This window comes from Pyxicephalus adspersus, chromosome 4 (assembly GCF_032062135.1).
Source record: "Pyxicephalus adspersus chromosome 4, UCB_Pads_2.0, whole genome shotgun sequence".
Lineage (NCBI taxonomy): Eukaryota > Metazoa > Chordata > Amphibia > Anura > Pyxicephalidae > Pyxicephalus > Pyxicephalus adspersus.
Genome location: NC_092861.1, coordinates 104,927,972 through 104,950,733, shown reverse-complemented (window position 1 = coordinate 104,950,733; position 22,762 = coordinate 104,927,972). Strand labels below are relative to the sequence as shown.

General features: G+C 37.8%; 1 protein-coding gene across 1 annotated transcript in view; it reads left to right on the top strand.

Moving 5' to 3' along the window:
• The window catches only part of QPCT (glutaminyl-peptide cyclotransferase), a 75,559-nt gene that overhangs the window by 33,063 nt on the left and 19,734 nt on the right, over positions 1-22,762 (top strand). The window contains exon 4 of the mRNA XM_072409223.1: positions 20,820-20,999. Coding sequence (XP_072265324.1) covers positions 20,820-20,999 — 180 coding nt within the window. The remainder of the gene's footprint in view (positions 1-20,819; positions 21,000-22,762) is intronic.

Below are 22,762 nucleotides of genomic sequence, written 5' to 3'. Positions count from 1 at the left end.
CGTGATCTCCCTTAGGTTTCTAAAGAAAATCATTTAATTAGTTCTGGATGCTGCCCACAATTTAAAGATAAGTTTCATAAAAAATAGTAAAAAGTACAATATAAAAGGTCATAAACTCGCCAAAGGCTGAGATGAACAGCTTCCCCCAGTAACAGATACATTATTTTATTAAATGCAAGTAGGACAGATGTTTGTCTCAACATATTATTAGGCAGCACGGTGTCAGTTACTGTATAAAATCCTCACTGAGTTAATCACAAACAAAGCAAAAAAAAACAAAAACCTTTATGGAGCCTAGACATTCATTAACGTCTGGAGCAAGCTGTGCTTTCCTATCCAAAAAGAAACAACTGCAGAGTTGGTCATTAAAGGGTTACAAAAGGTTGCAGAGCTCAGTCCTTAAAATCACCTACAACCTCAGCTGTGTTTAGCAAATGATTTCTTCTGCAAGTCATGCAAACCGCCCCCCTCCCCCCCATAAAGCCTTCATCCTGCATGCAAGCAGCAAGGAAACCCGTTTATATCTATAGAATAAATGCTATAAATCACACCTACCTAGTAAATGTAACCCTATTGCCAGTGTGAATTTAGCCTAATTTCAGATGTGGCCTCCAAATGCTATATCTAGGTAAAGCAAAACTTTTGTGAAAAACAAACATTTTTTCACTTGATCTGTCCACAAACCGAGCCAATCAAGTCCTACTCTGGCTCAGCTTCCCTCTTCTTTCCAATCTCACATTCTGTCCAGCGCTGCCATTTTCTTTCTTTTCTTCCTCACGCCACCCTAACTTGCACTGCACAGGCATGAGATTGGGTGACGTTTCATAAATGTAAATTTAAAAAAAATCTCACTGTGCATGTGTTTTTTACATTATAGGGAAATCCCCTAATGATGCATTCTTGATGTCAGGTATGTATCACAAATTTCCCAGGAGGCTGCGTATTTCCCCTTCAGTCTTTACAACTATATTAAGATGGGTAGGAAGGGGTCCCCCCCTAAAAAAACACATAAAAGGGAAGTAACCCTTTATATTATTGTAAAATGTGATGCTTTATGAGCAACATGCATGTGAGCATGTGATAACAAGATGGGGGCAGGATAACCAGTGTCTCATCCTCATCACTACATATATATATATTTTTTTAAATCTACCTGTTGAATGTATCCACTTTAGTGTGCGTGATGTCATCAGCAGCAGTGTCATAGCTGTGTCTGTAAAGGCTGCTTGTCAGTATTCTGCGTTCAAACCCTAATATCTCCTAAACTGTTGGTCGTAATAACGGAACATTTACAAAAGGGACCCTCATAGCTACTAGTAAACTACCAAAATTTTAACTGAAGAATTTTAAAATATGGGGGTCACTAGTTTAAAAACGTGAAAAATGAACATTGGGGTTGCTTTTTCAAAGGCAAGTGCATCTAGGAACTCAAAATTGAAAACACAAATTGAGGTATTTCAAAATCATTAGGATGGCGCCCCAAATTTTATACCTAGCTTTCACAAACCTATCTCTTTCATACTATGCTACTATGTATGCTTCTCTTCTTTGAACCACAATTTCTCTGGAATGGGGAGGTGTGGGTAACAGAAAATGTATGTGCAAGTGGGGAACACATGTACAATTAGGTCCATAAAGATTTGGACAGAGACAACTTTTTTCTAATTTTGGTTCTGTACAATACCACAATTAATTTTAAATGAAACAACTCAGATGCAGTTGAACTACAGACTTTCAGATTTTAGTGGGTTGAACAAAAAGATTGCATAAAAATGTGAGGAACTAAAGCCTTTTTTTAACACAATCACCTCATTCCAGGGGCTCAAAAGTAATTGGACAAATTAAAAAGCTGAAAATAAATTGTTCATTTCTAATACTTGGTTGAAAACCCTTTGCTGGCAATGACAGCCTATAGTCTTGAACTCATGGACATCACCAGATGCTGGGTTTCCTCCTATTTAATGCTATGCCAGGCCTTTTCTGCAGCGGATTTCAGCTGCTGTTTGTTTGTGGGCCTTTCTGTCCAACGTTTAGTCTTGGCCATTCAAGAATATTCCACTTCTTTGCTTCTGGGCTGCTTTGGCTGTATGTTTTGGGTCATTGTCCATCTGTATTATGAAATGCCTCCCAATCAATTTGACTGCATTTAGCTGGATTTGAGCAGACAGTATGTCTCTCAACACCTCAGAATTCATTCAGCTGCTTCTGTCCTGTGTCACATCATGGATAAACACTAGTGTCCCAGTGCCACTGGCAGTTATGCACGCCCAAGTCATCACACTGTCTCCACCATGTTTTACAGATGATGTGGTATGCTTTGGATCATGAGCTTTTTCACGCCTTCTCCATACTTTTTTCTTGCCATCATTCTGGTAAATGTTGATCTTGGTCTCATCTGTCCAAAGAATGCTTTCCAAAAAGTGTGCTTGCTTTTTTAGATTTTTTTTAGATCTAGCCTTTCTATTCTTCAGGCTTATGAGTGGCTTGCACTTTGCAGTGCACCCTCTGTATTTACTCTCATGCAGTCTTCTCTTTATGGTAGACTTGGATAGCGCTGCCCTGCCCTGTTACACATATCCATCCACTTCTCTAGCTTAACCCTAATTTCTCTAGAACAAAGAGGTGCAGGTAAACAATAGTATAAGTGCAAGTGGGGGACACCTATGGCTAACACCTCCCAAACTTTCATCACCACGGCGAAATAAACTCTACACATCAAACTACACATGAGGGTACCCTTCCAATATCCGAACCCCAAATTCATTTTAGTGGGCAAGGTTAATGTTTTAATAATGCCATAGTGATGAAATTTTAGGGAATATTCTCCACTTGTACCTACATTTTCAATTTCTTACACCTTCCCATTTCAAAGAAATTAGGATTAAAGTGTTAGAAATGGACAGTAGATTGTAACAGGGCAACGTTTTGATGGGTGGAGTTTTTCAAGTTCTGATGATGCTTTATTAATAAAGTTTTAGGGGGTGTTTGCCCATGGTGTCTCGCACTTAGGTAGTTACAAAGTCAATTGAAAAAAGACATAAGTGCATCAAGTTTAACCACTAGCAAAATAAAAATATTCCAGAATAAAACCCTATAGACATAGTTGACCCAGAAGAAGGCAAAAAAACCCAAAATATCCTGGTTTAGTTTGCTCCAACAGGAAAAAAATTATTTCCTGGTTTCATGAGGACATCAGATGTTCCCTGGATCAACATCCTCTGTTATCTTTATTTTAATAAATACCCAGTTATATTCTGTGCTTCTAGAAAAGCATCCAGCTTTTTGTTAAAGCAATCTATAGTACTTGCTAAAACTACTTTCTTACGGAGCCTATTCCACATTTTCACAGACCTTACTGTGAAGAATCCTTACCTTATCCTGAGATTAAATTTATTTTTCTCACAAGGAGTGCCCTCTTGTCCTTTCTATTGATCTTAAAGCGAATAATCGAGAAGAGAGTTCTCTATATGGACCATTTATATATTTATACAGGGGGATCATTTTCCTTTAAACATCTCTTCTCAAGTGAGAATAGATTGAGTGCATCTAATTCCACGATATCCTTTTTGTGAACTGGTGCCCAAAACTGGACTTCATATTCCAGATGAGGTCTGACCAATGGTCATTTGCCGCTTAGTTGCCTAATGAAATCCAGGTCTGCTTGTAAATTATAGGCATCCTGTATGTACTTAATTCCATTACATAGTTTGGCTTCATCTGCAAACACAGAAATGGTACTTCTAATCCTAAACTGTACATCATTTATAAAGATGTTAAACAGCAATGGTCCCAACACTGAACCCGGGGTAAACCACTAATAATGCTAGACTATTCAGAATATGAATCATTAATCACGACTCCCTGGATACTGTCCTTAAGCCAGTTCTCTATTCAATTACAGAGTAAATTTTCTAAACCTAAAGACCCTAATTTGCATAATAACCATCTATGGGGTACAGTGTCAAATGCATTAGCAATGTCCACGTATACTATATCAACTGCTACTCCAGTTTGACAACTTCTGTCTTTCCTCAATCCATGCTGCCTATTACTTATATTATTTTCTAGCAGAAACTCCCCTATATGGGTATTTATCAAACTCTCTAGGACCTTTCCATTTATTGAAGTTAAAATACCAGTCTGTAGTTACTTGTTAATGATTTTTGCTTACTTTTTAAAGATGGGAATCTAATTGGCCCTATGCTAATCCATTGGTACCATGCCAGTGATTAAAGAATCTCTAAACATTAGAAACAATGGCTTTGAAATAACTGAGCTCAGCTCTTTAGGGACACGTGGATGTAATCCATCAGTTCCTGGTGCTTTATCAACCCTAATTTTATCCAGTTGTCTCTCAATTATATCAATTTTGAGCCATTGTGGCTCATTTAAGGTAGTGACATTGTATTAGTAAGGAGGAAAGCCGGAGAAGAAATGGCAAAGGAAGGCTTTTTTGGCAAGAAAAACATAAAGCATTTACTACTGTAAACATATGGTATTATTATAAACAGATCTCAACTGCTGTCATATAGAATAAACACAAAAGTATACCAGTCATGGAATAGTTATCTAGCTACATATTTCCGCAATATGATAGTAACTGTCTCTGTGTGCCCAACGCGTTTCGCCAGTATGGCTTCCTCAGGGGATTTGAAGAGATGCTCTATTTCAACGTAAAGAAAACAAAAAGAAAATATATCTACGGTATATATATGTTTTCACTATATACACTGTTCAGACTATATGTTACATAGAATATACCTATTTGTAATAGCCAAAATAATAAATGTATGAGCAGTTTTGCTGCATTTAAACAGCGTTTTAAATGATAATTACAGCATTCTCACATTATTATGATAACCAAGAAGTTTATATCCATATAGTCATCGAATACAATATATTCACACCATGTATGTCATTAAACAAAATTCTTTTGATAGTAAGACATCAGGTTGTTACTTAATTTTATGTAGATCAGATATTATTTGGTAAATTGGTTTTTCCATAAAGTGAAATCTTATGGTATGTAGTTTTAAAAGTAAATTACTTGATTGGATTGGATAGGTATTAGAATGCAAGGGAGCCTGCCTCCTGTTTCGCAAGGAAACCAGCTTGCGGGTATCTTGCCTTTAAATAGGATCATTGGCATTCATTTGAAATTGTCTGCACGTGGCCAAGTCGCGCATGCACAGGTAGTAGATAAAGACTGTTTTGCCCTAATTCCGCCCTTGCCTGGCTGATATTTTCCGACAAGTGCATGTTGTTTGTGATGTACTGTAAAGGGCCGGAGAAGCAGGGCCAGGAATGTGGACATTTCCGACCTATCTCTTATTGATTAGAGTGGGAGTGTTTTTTTCATCCAGTAGTTCCGCTCTGACTGTGCCTTCACTTGCAACCGTGATGGGTCCCAGAAAATGCGACCTGTCCTGTACAAGTCCAGAGCAGTAACAAAAGTTAGTGCCCAAACAAGGGGGGAGGTGGGCTAATGACTGATTGAATGAGCTCAGCTTAGTGATGCCCATAGCATGGGTGCCCCTGTCCCTTGTAAGGGATGATGAAGGGGGAAGGACAAGAAAGCAAGATCCAGGAGATATCAGAGAAATGTATAGATTAGGTGTGGATGTGTAAGGAAATGAGGAGATCGCTGTATCACTAATGAGTGATATTGTGTGTATGTTTGGAATAGTGGTGAAAATGAATAGGTATATTAGATAGCAGATTATAAATGATAAAGCATGAATGTAAATAGATGATAAATAAAATTGGGGGGGGGTATAAGAGGCAACAATAAAAAGCATCAATAAAATATGTTTGTTTAGTGTCTTTCTGATAATGCTTTGAGACAAATTGCAACTACAGTAGATACTAGATATATATAATCATGTATCCAATATGTAGTTTTGAAGAAAATCTTTTGCATCATAAAAGCAGTAATCCATGATATCATCTCTGTTTGGAAATAAGTGCATGTTTTGCAAACCATAGAACATATTCATTTTTAATATGTTCCATGTTTATTGCCAACTATACACATGTACTTTTATGTATATAAAAACACTGTGTAGGTGAGATTGAGATCAGGAAGTTGAAGTGCCAATAGCTGATAAGTGATTGGTTTAAAAAGAGAATAGGCTTAGTAATTATATTAATATGAGTTGATTTCATAACTGTATATCTATTAGACAGTGTAGGTATATATAACAGTTTTAAAAAGGGTTTTAATGAAATATTGTAAAAGAATTTGTTTAAAGTTATTTTACCCAGTGACATTGGGCACAATGACATTTGAATGATCCTGGAACAGATTCATCCGATTTGGACTGGGTAGAGTCAGATAAGGGACTGGAAATTAAGGAATCCTCTAATGACATAGATTTTCTGTAAGTGATTTTTGGATGTTGACGTAGAAATTTGGAAGTCCTGGGATCTGCTAGAAATATGTCCAAAATTTTGAGAGAATATCATATACAGTTTTATGTTCTCTATTGAAAGTTGTAATTATTCTTAGACTTTCTTTTGGTTCTTTAGGTTGGTTTTGGTAAAAAAGACTATTTCTGTCCAGGGCCTTCAGGCTTTTTTTAATAGATTTTTGCTGTAGCTTTATGCGGTCTCTTTTCTATATATTGTAGTGTTTAAATTACCATCTTTAGATATTTCTCTATATGTGTCTGGAAATGGCACACGTTGATATTTTGAATTCATGGTGAATTTTAAATTGGATTGGTTGGTTTGGATCATTGAAAAGAAGGTTTGTAGGAGGGTGTCTGTGCCTGAATGAAATGAAGTCGTCAATATACCTTCGCCAGGTTAATATGTTTGGCTTGTGTATCGTCATTTCTGGGTTTTGAGGTTTTCTTTACAGTCTCCTAGGTATGTGTTCGCATAGGCTGGCGCACACCTTGTACCCATTGCGACACTCTGAACTTGCAGTTAAATGAGTTGAAGGCATAGTTTTGTGGGTAATGTTTTTGCAGATGATAAGAAACAATTTCCAGGTCCTTATGATGTGGGATTCTGCAATATAATGATTCCACCACCATGGCTATTAGTAGTGATCCTGGTGGAATAGACAAGTTTAAGGTAAATTTTAGTAAATCTTTTGTATCTTTCAAAAGTGATGGTAGTGCCATTACCAGAGGTCTGAGATATGAGTCTACAAGTTCACCTGTGGTTGATGAGATGGATCTTATTCCTGATATTATAGGACATCCTGACAGATTTACCAGATCTTTATGGACTTTTGGAAGTGAGTAGAATGTTGGAGTTGTTAGATAATTAATGTATAGATAATTCCCTCATTTTCTGATCTATTGTTCCTTGTTGAAATGCCTTTTTGATGATGGAGTAATATTCATTATAAAATGTTTTGATTACATTGCCCAATATTTTTTGGTATCATTCTGAGTTATATAGAATTTTGTAACATATTTTCTCATAGTGCTCTTTATTTTGGATCACAATATTCCTTCTATTATCTGATGGTTTAAAATAATATTGTAATTTTTTCTAAGGTTGTTTATGGCTTTACGACTTTCTGAGTCTAAGTTTTCCACTAATATGAGTAAGGCTGTTTCCAGGTTCCGGATTTCCTGTGTTACTACATTGACAAAAGTTTGAATGTGAGGAGAGAGTGCTAAAGGAGGGTAAAATGTAGATTTTGGAGGTCTTATAGGTATTGATCCTTCATTTTCATCCAAAAGCTGTAATGTTTTAAGGATTTTGGAATCTTGGATATTCAGGTTTTTATATTCAGGTGGTATTTGGGAGTTAGTTTGTGGGGCTTCCCGGCTCAGTCTCAGATTCCCGGCGAATAAATTGATGTCTTTCGCAAATTCAAATTTGTCCAGATTGGAAAATAGACAAAAAGATAATCCTAACTGCAATACTAGTTTTTCATCTGGAGTCAAGGTGTACGAAGATAAGTTAATGATCTCTAGTTCAGATCCTCTAGGGACATTTTGATAGGTATTGGTCCATTGGGCTCTTCACTTTTACTGGGGACAAGATGGGTGAGGGGGTGCAGGTTTAAAAATGATTTAGTTTTGGGCTTAGTGCCTGTTACTGTTGGATATGTTGTTGGAGTAGGTAATGGGTAATGGAATAGAATAGAATGGATAAGAATTCGGGTGATGATGTGTCTGAATCATGGAAGGGAAGGAGCTGGTAAGTTGGTGGTTTGTGTGAAAGCTCCAATATAATTGGAAATGAGTGAATTTCACTATGAAGTGGATCCATTTATGGTGGAGGTGGTTTCAGGAGACCTGAGTGAGGGTCTCCTTTTTGGATTGTCTTCAAATGATTGGCTCTGGACACTTATATATAGTTTTTTGCCTTGTATGTTGGGTATGGAGGTGGAATTTGGGGATAATGAGGGGGTGGAAATGCACTTGAGGTGGGATGTTTGTGAGTTAAAGTGAACTGTGTAGCTGATTAGAGTTTGGTTAGGGTTGGGGTGGGTGTGGTTCTGGAGTGAAGGTGGGTCTTTTAATGTTGGAGGATTCCCATTTGTAGGCCTTGCGTTTAGTAAAGGCTCACTTGTCTTTTTGAAATGTATTTTCTTTCTTTTGAAAAATGTTTTTATTGAATTTATCCAGCTGTGATTTCAAGAGAAGATATTTATCTTTAAATAAAGAGAAGTTGATGAGTATTTGAATTGTTTAGAGCCATTCCCCAATCTTGTCTAATGGTTTCTGGATTTTTGATGTTTGGAAATATTTAAATTCTCAAACCAACAGGGTTGCATTTTTCTAATATGTATTGTTCAAAAAACTTGTCCCCTCATCTCCCAGAAGTGTTTAACTCTTTACCATCTGGAGGTAAATTTTCGAGGGAATCCCTATTAGCCCACATTTCCGTTATCCCTAAGGAAGGAAAAGACCTAGCTGTTTGCGCAAGGAATAGACCCATTTCTCTCTTAAACCAGGATGTGGTTATTTACAAAGATACTTACGGTCAGACTCCAAACCGTTATTACTAAAATCGTTCACCCTGACCAAGTAGGGTTTCTACCAACTTGGGAGGCTAGGGACAACACCACGAAAGTACTGAATTGGATATATTTAGCCCAGAAATCAAAAAGCCCGGCCTTTCTGTTGTCAACTGAAAAGGCTTTTGATTAGACTAGAGGGTAGACTTGAAATTTATGATTCATATGCTACGTCATATAGGTCTGGGGGAGAAGATGATGCAGTGGATTCAGGCTGTGTGAAGCACTCCATCGGCCTCAGTGAGGATCAATGGTTTCCTCTCTAGTCCCTTTGCAACCACTAACGGTACAAGGCAGGGTTGCCCCCTGTCCCCTCTAAATTTTTTATTGATTTTAGAACCCTTCCTATGTCGGATCAGGGCCACTAATGATGTTAGGGGGTTATTGATCTCAGGAAAGGGGCATAAAGTAACCGCCTTTGTGGACGATCTTCTTTTTCTGATAACTAACCTGGTGGTGACCCTCCCAAATTTTCTCAAAGATGTACATGAATATGGTGGCTTATCCAACTTCAAAGTAAATCATTCAAAGTTTGCAGCCCTGGATATCTCCCTCCCCCATACTTCTAAACGCCAGTTTGCATAGAATTTACAGTTTAGGTGGGAGGACTCCTCCATTAAATATGTGGGAGTTAAAATTCCCAAAGATCTTAACTTCATCTTCCGTCTCAACTTCACACCCCTCCTTTAGACCATGACCAAGGAGCTGGAGCAATGGGTAATCTGCTCCTTTACCTGGTTTGGAAGAATACAGGTAGTAAAAATAAACCTACTCCCTAGGTTGTTATATTTGTTCCAGGCTTTGCCCATAGCGCTACCCCAAAGCTTTTTAGAACAATCACATGCAAAAAATTTTAATTTTATCTGGGATAACAAGAGCCCATGTCTAAATAGACAACTTCTCTTCAGGAGCAAGCTCGTGGGGGGCCTGGGTGTTCCTAATCTTAATGTCTACTATGCGGCCGCACATCTGGTAAGAGCAATCAATAGGGGTGCGGATGTTGACGGTTCCCCTTCAAACACTACTTTGGCTCCACATGTCAAATCAGTATTTTGACTGAGCGCACCCTACTCTTTTGGCCACCATCACTGTTTGTAAGAAATATTTTGAATGCAGTGAGATATCACCCCAACCCCACATCCATCCTGGTCAACCCCTGGTTTCCCCCTGGTATGCTTCATGGTGGTTTCAACTCCCCCAGAGAGAAAGTTCTGTGCAGGGCTAGACATTTTGTAGTGGGAGGGACCCTTTGCACATTAGCTGATCTAGCTGACTCCTCTCTTCTTTATGGGGTAGACTTTTGGAAAGCAGCGCAATTAGCTCACTTTCTTAAACTGCTGCACACGGAGAAGGGATATGACAGACAACTAACAGTCTTTGAAAAAATGTTCACTAGGGGTTATGAGCTCCCGCCATGCCCTATCAGCTTTGTACTCTTTACTGAATATGACATCAGAAGATTATATACCTAGTTACCTGAAGGGATGGGAAAGGGAGCTTGGAATAAGTTTTACTCAGGACCAAAAAAAACAGGTGTTGAGATATTGTCACAAGAGTTCAATGCATCCCAAGAAACGAGTTATAAGATTCTGAAACGATGTTATAAAACTCCTGCACGCTCTATTCTCTGCTGTATCGGATGTGTGCTGGAGGTGTGGGTCACATAGAGGCAGGATGCTGCACAGCTTTTGGTCGTGCCCTCGGTTAACTGTGTTCTGGCAGGGGGTGAGGAAGGCGTGCCGGGATTTGGCGTTGAGACCAGTCCCCGACGATCCAGGGTTTTTCCTTCTCCACCTTAACTATTGGCCTCAAAAAGCTTATGACAAATCTGTGATAAAATTGTTGGTAAATGCTGCTAAGGCCTGCATTCCGTGCATGTGGAGAAAACCGACTGCCCCATCCCTAGGTTTGTGGATATGCAAAGTGAACGAAATTAGGCTAATGGAGGATCTGACTGCTGACCTCTATAAACAGAGTGGGAAATTTCTTTGTCTGGTCTTCCTGGATTATGTTCCAGGAATCAGCTGTATATAAAAATATGCTGGGAGAACAGATTGGGGCGACAGTCTAGGCCGATAGAGCATCTTATATACTTTAATTAAAGAGATTTTGGAGGATTGGGTGAGGGGTTCTGGTCACTTGCCTGTGAAGGTTTTATGATGTAGACATGATTCACAGAGAAATCAGCAACGTCTTTGATACTGATATTTGTTGCACTGTAAGGGTTCTTTTCTTTCAGTTTTTTTCTGTATTTGGTCTATGTATGTCTTGATTATTTGTTTGTTTTATATTTTTATAATTTGTTTGTTTTATAAGTGACAGATCGTTGTTCCAGGGTTGTAATAATGCGATTAATGTTTGCTCTGTCCCTTTATGTCCTATAAAACTTATTGGCCCTAATTCATCAATGAAATCCGCGCTCGCTGGTCGCGCGTACTTTCGCGCTTCCAGCGAGCCGGTTTTCCGGAGTCGAGTGCGCTCGTACACTCGCCTCCTCACTGCCAGCCGGATTCCTGCCTTGATAATAATGAGCAATAGGGGTCGCGAATCTTCCAATTAAGGCGATTAGATTTCACCTGCGCGATTAAGGAGGATCTGTTAAGCTCAATGGTGAGATCATAGCAATTAATTAGCGCATACCTGCTCTCTGTTCTGTGCGTATGTACAGTCCTTTACAGGTCAATTAGAATCTTTAATGCTTCATTAGATTTCAGCTGCGCGATTAAGGAGGATCTGTTTAGGGGAACAGTGACTTTTAATGCAAGCTCGCCAGTGTAAAGCTGCCGGAGATGCGCGGCTCCGGCCGCGAGCTTATTCAGTTGCTGAATTGCACGACGGCGTACAATTTCGAATCGCGAATAGGAATGCGCGAGCGAGCGTCCGATTCTGCTTGATGAATTAGGGCCAATGTGTCAGTGTAAAATAGATTTTCTTTCAAAGATTTGTTCAAACTTTTGAATAAGAGAGTTGCTTTTTTGCTCATTATATTTTGAGGACGGAAGAGAAGTAAAGAAGCAAAAGAAGTTTTTTTTTTGGCAAGAAAAATATAAAGCTTTTACTTATTTAAACATATGGTAGTATTACTAACAGATCTCAACTGCTGTTTTATAGAATAAACACAAAAGTATACCAGTCATGGAATGGTTATCTAACTACATATTTCCCCAATATGATAGTAACTGTCTCTTGTACCCAACGTGTTTTGCCAGTATGGCTTCCTCAGGGGATTTGAAGAGACCCGCTATTTCAAAGTGAAGTAAACAAAGAGAGAATATATCTATATAAATGTTTTCACTGTATATACTGTTTAGACTATATGTTACATAGGATATATCTATTTTAATAAATTTTAGCCAAAATAACATTGTATTAGCAGCTTTTCGCCGTTTAAACATGATAATTACAGCATTCTCAACAAGGAACAATAGATCAGAAAATGAGGGATTATCTATACATTAAATATTCAACAACTCCAACATTCTACTCACTTCCAAAAGTCCATAAAGATCTGGAAAATCCATCAGGATGTCCTATCATATCAGGAATAGGATCCATCTCATCAACTGCAAGTGAACTTGCTATCATTTTTGAAAGATATAATAGATTTACTAAAATTTACCTCAAACTTGTCTATTCCACCAGGATCACTATTCGTAACCATTGATGTGAAACCATTATATTGCAGTATCCCACATCATAAGGGCCTGGAAGTTGTTTTTTATCATCTGCAAAACCATTACCCACAAAATGATGCCTTCACCTAATTTATCATCTCTTTTGAAATACATATTGACCAGGAATATTTTCACTTTCAAAAACACACATTATCTGCAAGTTCAGGGTGTCACAATGGGTACAAGGTGTGCACCAGCCTATGCGAACACATACCTAGGTGACTCGGAAGAAAGCCTCTTAAAAAACCCAGAAATGACGATACACAAGCCAAACATAATAACCTGGCATAAGTATATTGACGACATCATTATCATCTGGACAGGCACAGACACTCTCCTACAAATCTTCTCTCCCATGATCCAAACCAACCAATGCAATTTAAAATTACCATCAATTCAAACTATCAATGTGTGCCATTCCTAGACACATATAAACAAATGTCTAAAGATGGTAATTTAAACACCACACTATATAGAAAAGAGATCACGAACAACACAATTCTTAACGCAAGTAGTGCACATCCAGACTCCCTTAAAAAAGTATCCCATTTAGCCAGTACCTCAGGCTGAGACGTAATTGTACAGATTCCAAAGATTTTGAAACCGAAGCTAAAAGTCTATGTGAAAGACTACACCTACAAGGCTACAGCAAAAATCTATTAAAAAAAGCCTATATCAAAAAGTGAAGTCCCTGGACTGAAATAGTCTTATTTTCCAAAACAAACCTTAAGAACCAGAAGAAAGTCTAAGAATAATTATACGTTTCAATAGACAACATAAAATGTATAAAATTGAAACATACTTCTAACAGATCCTAAGACTTCCATATTTCTACGTCAACATCCAAAAATCACTTACAGAAAATCTATGTCATTAGAGGATTCCTTAATTTCCAGTCCCTATTCTTACTCTACCCAGTCCAAATCGGATAAATCTGTTCCAGGAACATTCATTGTGCCCAATGTCACTGGATAAACGAACAAGTTATGACCCTTCCAAACAATATAGTACATAGGTTAAAACACCATGTTAATTATGTCACTATGGGTGTTATATACCAGATCATGTGTGAATGTGGATGTTATTACGTCAGAAAAACGTAATATTATTTTTAGAAAAATAATTTACGAACATGTTAATCTCATCAATTCAGGAAAAATAATTACTCCTTTTAGTCATCATGTGGCATCAAAACACAAATTTGATAGTAATGTCATCTCCTTCTCAGCTCCTGAAGGAATCTTCCCCAACCCAAAGTTTATATACATAAACTGTTTCTTCAAAAAATACATTGTGGCTAGTATGTTTCTATGTAAAAAAAGTTACATGTTTTATTGTTCGCACAAATTATGGAACATATTAAAAATGAAAATGTGCTATGGTTTGCAAAAAATGCTCTTATTTCCAAACATAGTCGATATCATGGATTACTGCTTTTATAACCACATGAAAGATTTTCCTTAAAACTACATATTGGATACATGATTACATATATCTAGTAACTAGTTGCAATTTGTCTCAAAGCATTATCAGAAAGACACGTAACAAACATAATTTATTGATACTTTTTATTGTAACCTCTTTACATCCCTTCTCCCCCCTCCCCATGTTTTTGTCATCTAATTACATTCATGTTTTATCATTTATAATCTGCTATCCTATATACATACTAATTTTCACCATCATTCCAAGCATACACACATTATCAATCATTAGTGAAACAGGGATCTCCCCATTTCCTTACACATCCACACCTAATCTATACTTTACTCTGATATCTCCTTGTTCTTGCTTTCATGTCCTTCCTACCTCATCATGCCTTACGAGGGACAGGGGTGCCCATGCTATGGGTGCCACTAGGCAGAGCTTGACCGATAATTCAAACAGTCATTAGCCCACCTCCCCCTTCGTTTGAGCACTAACTTTTGCTACAGCTCGGGACTTGTACAGGACAAGTCGCGCTTCCCTGGGACCTGTCACAGTTGCAAATGAAGGCGCAGTCGGGGGCCTAACTACTAGACGCAAGAAACACTTCCACACTAACCAATAGTATTAAGAGATAGGTGGGAAATGTCCACTATCCTCGCCCCCTTCTCTGCCCCTTCACAGTAAATCACAAACAACCCACACTTGTCTAGAAATATCAGCCAAGCAAGGGCGGAAGCAGGACAAAACAGTCTTTCTCTACCTTCTGTGCATGTGCGACTTGGCCAGACAATTTCAAATGAACGCCAAAGATCCTATTTAAAGGCAAGATACCTGCAAACTGATTTCCTTGTGAAACAGACGACAGGCGTCTAATACCCTTGCTTCTAATCTCCCTTGCCTTCTAATACCTATCCAATCCAATCGAGTAAGTAATTTAATTTTAGAACTACATACCATTTCTTTTTTAGAAAAAAACATTATGTTTCTCTTTACCAACTTCATACTTTCTTACTTATCAAACACATTTAAAAACCAAGCAATGGAAAATCATTTTTATCACACTAACACCTATATGTAAGTATCCTATTATCTATAATTCCCTCTAAGACCTAATATTACTATATATCCATACCCACCAATTATTCATCACTTATTTCTCACAGGACCAGAATAATACTCCTGGATCCTCATGTTTGATTAGTTGATCATTAACATCAATAATTCACATAAGTAAGTATGTCACTATCTACAATTCATTTCCTTATGTATATCTACTATCTTATAACCAATATTCAACTATCCACTATCTTTTAACAACCCACTACTCAATATTTGGTTCCTATAGGACTAGAATGGAACCATTGTATTTCCATACTCCTATACCTTAAAATCTGAGATACATTTGCTTACTCCTCAAAAGTAAAACTCCCCTTACTATAACTGCAAGTTGACCTAATAATATATCAAATTCCTACCTTTTTAAATGATCCCCTTACCAATCCCTCTTTTCAAATCACTAATAATTTCTTAATGATCACTAATATGGTTAAAGTTACTTCACATCTGCCATCCTACACAACTTCAATTTGATTATTCAAAGATTTCACCTTATGGAATAATCGATTTACCAAATAATATCTGATCTACATAAAAGTAAGTAACAACCTGATATCTTACTATCAAAGTATTTTGTTTAAAGACATACATGGTATGTATATAATGTATTCAATGACTATATGGATATAAACTTCTTGGTTATCCTAATAATGTGAGAATGCTGTAATTATCATGTTGAAATGATAAAAAACTGCTAGAACAATGTTATTTTGGCTAAAATTTATTACAGATAGATATATTCAATGTAACATATAGTCTGAACAGTGTATACAGTGAAAACTTTTACATAGATATATTCTCTTTTTGTTTTCTTCACATTGAAATAGCAGGTCTCTTCAAATCCCCTGAGGAAGCCATATTGGCGAAACGCGTTAGGTACACAGAGACAATTACTATCATATTGCGGAACATTACATGACTAGTATACTTTTGTGTTTATTCTATATGACAGCAGTTGAGATCTGTCAGTAATACTACCATATGATTACATAAGTAAATGCTTTATGTTTTTCTTGCCTTTGTCATTTCTTCTCTTCCAGCTTCTTACTAATACATATAATACACAGGCTTGGCAACCACATTAATAGTTAAAAGCTCCCTTGGTTATCCTTTTCTCTATAAGGTAGTGACATTGCTATTAGCAGTTTGGACTTGAGCTCTGCCCTTTTCCTTTGTGTACACAGAGCTAAAAAATGTTTAGTAAATCTGCCTTTTCTTTACCCCCAGTTACCAACCCTGAGACATCCTTTAGGGGCCTACAGGCTCAGATCTGATCTTTTTGCTTAAAAAAAAATTAGATTTGCCTTACCTGCTTTTGCAATCTGCCTTTCATTTTGAAGTTTGCACATTTAATTTCCTTTTTAAATCAATTGTTATATTATTTATAATCTTCAAATAATGAAGATGATCCTTCATTTTTATATTTTTGGAGTACTATTTTCTTATTCTTTATGACTTTTTTACCATTAGCTTTTAAATTTTAGCCTTTTAAACGTATTACCCATTGGAATATATTTTGCTGTGTGTTTGTGTGGAACAGACTTGAATTATTCCCATTTCTGTTCTGTGTTCTTTGCGGATAATATTCCCTTTCAGTCATGGAGGGACACCAAAAATATTAGGCAATTTGCAATTCGTTTAAATCTTACATTAAATTAAACTATATTATGGTCACCGCTACCCACATTTTCTTTTATATGCACATTTGTTCATATTTGTGCAATCCAAAGTTTGTGTGTATTGTGGGAATTGCCTTATACATATCCATAACCCTCCCCCCAACTAACTATTCAATTAAAGGGATCCGAGTGACAAACTATTCTATCAGTCCTCCTGATCATAGAATCCCCTATGACAACCAACTGTCTATTGCATTCTGCATTGCTTTCCCCACCCCTACTAGATGGGATGCTCTCCCGGCTGTTAGAGGTAGTAGTAACATCTAGGGCAGCCACCACTGGGTTTGCCACCTGCACATCTTCACATACCCTTGCAAATTTGTTCGGGTGCTTAAACACAAGGCTGACCTTCCTTTTCTGAGAGCCCCTACCACTCCCTCTAGTTACATTAACCCAACTCCCTACATGTTCATTCTGATTAACCTCCCCACCCTGCACCTCTATCCCATTTACTACCTGCGCAGGAGACCCCTCTCAAAGTCATCCAGTGATTTTAGTGTTGCAATGTGCTCCTCCAGATCTCTAATGTGAGATTCCAGAACGGGGACTTTCTCACATTTGTCACAGCATTATTCACGTAGGAGCTTTTGCTCAATTAGTGCAGAAATATGGCAGACTGAACAAACATTTCAACTTTGCTGCCACTCTTTTTAAAGTTACAATTGATTTCAGGGAGTTATAAAAAAGTTACTTTCAGTTTGTTGATACTTTAAAGGTTCAACTCCTTTAGTTTTCAAATGAGCCAGTTGTTTCCCAAGCTGCAAAAATTGGGATTCAAAGAACAGAAGTAATCAGGGTAGTGTATTGTGACAGTTAAAGTTTTGTGAATTGTAGGTATAGATTTAGGGGCCCCACCCCTATGCTCCTTCCTATGTAAGTAGCCCCAGGGGTTCGTAATTTGCATTTTCAATGAAATTGGCTCCTAGGCCCATTTGCTTTTGAAAAACAAGGTTTTATTTTCATAACTTTTTAAATTTGTCATCCCCATATCTTAAAATTCTTGAATGTTGGGGGTAATTTTGATTTCTAGTAGCTATTATATTTAGGGGAAAATGTTTGTACACAGTGATTTGTTAGGCTGTAGAATATGACAATCAGCCTTTACACACACACACAGCTATCACACTGTGCTGCCAATAATGTCATTATACACGCCCAGGATGAGGAAGGCATGACTGTCGGGCACTCCGTCCACCAAAATAGGGCTAGGGAGGACTATCAACAATTAGAAGGTTCTGTGTAAGGTTATTTTTCTTTTCCGGCGTCCTTTTAATTTGCGTCATGTCCACCTTTTAGAGCCTAAGCAAGCTAAACCTACAAATAAACTTCTGGAAAAAAATAATAATAGGCCTATTTTTTTTCTAAATTACCATAAAAATTTAAACTTTGTTTCTGCTCCCTCTTTACACTTTTTTTTTAAAAAAAAGCACTTTTATAAAGCACCGATTGATTCCTGATTAGACCTAATATTAGATATCTATTCTTACTTTCTTCCACTGGAATGTCACTCCCCCTTAGTGTCAGCTGTATTCTATGAAAAATAAAACATTTATTATATGTATGGAAGCGGCCATCTTGTGTGTGGCAAATTGTCATGCCATCCAGTCCTGACTTTCTCTGTCCACAGCCCTCCCTCACTGCTCAAGCTCCCCGCTCTGGCTCTCTAACCAATCAGTCAGTGTGTTGTCTTCTGTGATTTGTTGGTGCTAATGTCAAAGTTACAGATCAGGTCCACCACCATAAAACACAGATCAGGGACCCCATCCCACTGTCATATCGGACCCCTGCACAGTATCATCACCATCATCATCATTTGTGGAACCCCTTTTTTCCCAATCCGTTTTGTCTCCCTATCTCTGTCACCCTCATCCACAATGTTGTCCTAATCTGTGTTGCCTCCCTAATTGACGTCTCCCTAATCTGCGTTGTCACCATAATCTATGTTGTCACCATTATCTGCTCAATTGTCACCCTAATCCACATCGTCACCTTAATCTGTGTTGTCAACATAATCTGCGTTTTCACTGTAATCTGTGTTTCTGCATTGTCACCCTAATCTGCATTGTCACTCTTATTTGCGCTGTCACACGCATCCACAATGTTTTTCTAATCAGTGTTGTCACCCACATCTGTGGAGTGCTTTGTCTCCCTAATTTGTTTTGTCACCCCTATCTGGGTTGTAACCCTACACTTCTTTGTCACCTTCATCCACAATTTTATCCTTATTTGTATTGTTACCCCTATCTGTGGAGAGCGTTGTTTCCCTAACTGATATCACCATAACCTGCGTTGTCAACCTCATCCAAGATGTTATCCTAATCTATGTTGTCATACTCATCTGTGCTGTGACCCCAATAAAAAACTTTCCTTTCAGATGTGAAATCTCCCTGCTGAGGAGCTTAGTTGACATCTCGCCCCCTCCTCCTGCATCTGACATAAGCAAACAGTGGTGGTGCTGGAGAGTGAGAGGCATCATCACATGACAGGGAAAAAAAGGAGAAAAAAAGGCACTAAACTTGCTGACCAATGGCAGTGGGAGTGGCTATAAACCTCTCCCATTGCTTTGAGTAGTCAGCAAGTTAGTGACATGACTATGACTTAGTAAAATGCTGTATTATATATATCACAGTGCTATGTAAATGCAAGATAAACTTGTTTTCTTAACAGGCAGAGATTACACAAATAAATGATTACCAAATCCTAACATTATAACAATACAGACCAGTAACACTCAATCTTGCTTTTTTTGTTGAGGCACCTTCTTAAAATTCCAACTCTTTTCCCATACCCAAAATGCCATGTACAATAGTTCCAAATAAGACTGTGTAATTTGAAAGACTAAAGTAAATTGAGTGTATTTGAAAACATTTTTATTTATTGTTATTGAGAGTGAATTAATGTTTAAAGCCATATAATTTTTTTTGCTGTCTGTGTTCCTGATGGTGAGATACATCCTCTCTATTTGTTGTGATGACCATTGTTTCCAGACGGATGAGGATTCCAAAATTATAGAGACATGAGAAGAGAGGTTGAATGAAAAGGGTTGTCCCCAGTGGGGACAAGGGTTGTACAGCCTTTTATGTTCAGCAAAAATTTTAGTTTAGGTCAGCTTTAAGCAACATAACCCATGTAACTCACTTTTGCTGTACATCTTGACCTGTATGTTATTGCAGACAAAAATATAAATAAATAAATATCAAATACAAAGTGGGATTCATGTACTTAATACTATCATTACAGGTATTAACCAGTTACAGTTACTAGAATATTTTCTTACAGGGAGCTAATCTGACTGTTCCCGCTCACAGTTTAGTATGCAACATTCAGACCCACATGAATGCCATTACAGCACACTGAAAGGTGGATGGGCCCCTGTCAGATTTGTGCCCCTGTGCATTCTGGTACAATACACTGGAAGGTGGATGGACCCCCAGTCAGATCAGGGTTCTGCTACAAGAGACTTACACCAGCAACGCCGACTGATTCCCTCTGGGACCTCCAACGTGGAATGACTGCCTCACAGCATAAACATAACCCAGACTAACCCATCTTAATGCGTCAATATCCTCCAATGACCAATCCTATGAGGTAACTGTAATCTTCTCATTGAGATACCCATAACCTCTTGAACTTGAAGCATAGTTACACATTCTTTCATATGGATGTTTGACTTCCACCTATTCTACATCCCCTGAAAAAGCACTCTTGTGAAACGAGTTGGAATATTAGGAATCCTTCACACATATAACTCATTACATCATCTATGTATTGGTCTATTTTTATCTATATTAATGTATCCCTAACCTAAAAAGCCACTGTAAGACCATTGTTTATACATATTTTCCTGCACCCCATGGTTTACTTTAAAACAGATTATGACCTGTTTTTTTATAGTTTTCATTTAACTTTTTTCTATGATATATTTTTCATTCACAGCAAAGAAATTCAAGTAGAAAGCCAGACCTTTCCCTCCGACTGATATTTTTTGATGGCGAGGAAGCTTTTCGGCATTGGTCTCCATATGATTCCCTCTATGGGTCTCAGCATTTAGCACAGAAAATGGAAAACACACCTCACCCATCCAATTCTGAAAACACAAATCAGCTCCATGGTATTGTGAGTATTACATAGTATTTTGCAAATAAACATGTTTATATTAATTATTGCACTTGTGTAGAGCTGACAAAGTAACACCTTGATGCATACAAATACAATATAAATAAATATTACAGGGTTCTCCCCAGAATTTTTTTTTCAGCTGGGTGGGGGAAAGCCATAGCCAGGGGATCAAAAAGGGGGTGTGGCAAGACACAGCAAATTTTATGCTATAGGTATATACCTATCCAGTATCCCCTAATATTGTGTCAGTGTTCTACCTTCCCCCTATACTTTGTTTCAACTTTCCACTGCCAAGTTGTAAATGCAACATATCCAACTTTTGCTGCCAGTGTAAATTCAATCATCACAACTTCAGATGTGCCCCTGAGGCTATATTTAGTTAAAGTGAACTTTTGTGAAAACATTTTTTTTTCACAAGATCCTTTCACAAAACAAGCCCAGCGAGTCCCACGCTGGCTCAGTTTTCCTCTTTTTTCTGATGTTCACTGTTACATCCAGTGCTTGGCACTGTTCATGCATGAGATTGAACACTTCTTTTTTTTTTTTACAATTTGGAAAAGCCCCTGGAGATGCATGCGCAGGAGCAGCCCACAGCCTTCTGGATTATGTGACACAAATATCCCAGGAGGCTGCAAATTTGCCTTCAGTCTTTACCACCATTGGCAGTAAAGACAGAAGGAGAGGGGATCATCCCCAAAAAAGTGTAAAAACAAAAAACAAAAGTCACTCTTTTGAATAATGTTAAAAATTAGTGTTAATGCTTTTGGGGCATCATGCATGTGATAACAGATGGGGGTAGGGCATGCTATCACTACCCATATTCTCTCTCTCTCTCTCTCTCTCTCTCTATATATATATATATATATATATATATATATATATATATATGTATATATAACTGGCTGTGAAGTTTATCCGCAATGTGTAATGATGCCATCGACAGTGCAGTGTGATAGCTGTGTGTGTGTAAAACCTACTTGTCATATTCTGCAGCCTTACAACTCACTGTGTTCAAACCTTGATATCTCCTAATCTGTTGTTCTTTAAATAATAGGGTCCACAAGTTTAAAAAATTGAACATTGGGGTTGCTGTTTCAAAAGAGATGAGAGCTTATAATTGAAAATGCAAATTGTGGACCACAGGACCACTTACATAGTAAGAAGCATTGGGGTAAGGTCCCTAAATTTGTACCTACCTTTCACAGAACTTTAATTGTCATACTATGCTACCCTGTCTGCTTCACTTCTTTAAAGTACAACTTCTCTGGAACGTGGTGAAAGTGGGGGACACTTGTGGGAAAACACCCCTAAAATTTAATAATATGGCATTATGAAAACATTAAAAATCTCTACTTATCAAAATGCTTTGCTTGCCCTGTTACAAATATCTGTCTGCTTCTCTACTTGGAACCCCAATTTCTCTAGAATGGAGAGGTGCAGGGAAACAAAACTATAGGTGCAAGTGGGGGACATGTGTGGCTAACACCGCCCAAACTTTCATCATCATCATTACAACATAAAAATTATGTCCAACAAAACGCACCTTCCTGTTACACATGACTATATCCTTCCAGTACCTGAACCTGATTTTGGTTTTAGTGGGCAGAGTTTATGTTCTAATGATACCATAATGATGACATTTTTGGGAAAGTTAGCCACAGATGTCCCCCACACATTTTTGCTTTCTTACACCTCTTCTTACAGAGAAATTGGAGTTCAGATGGTAGAAGTGTGCAGTAGTGTGTAACAGGGCAGGGCAG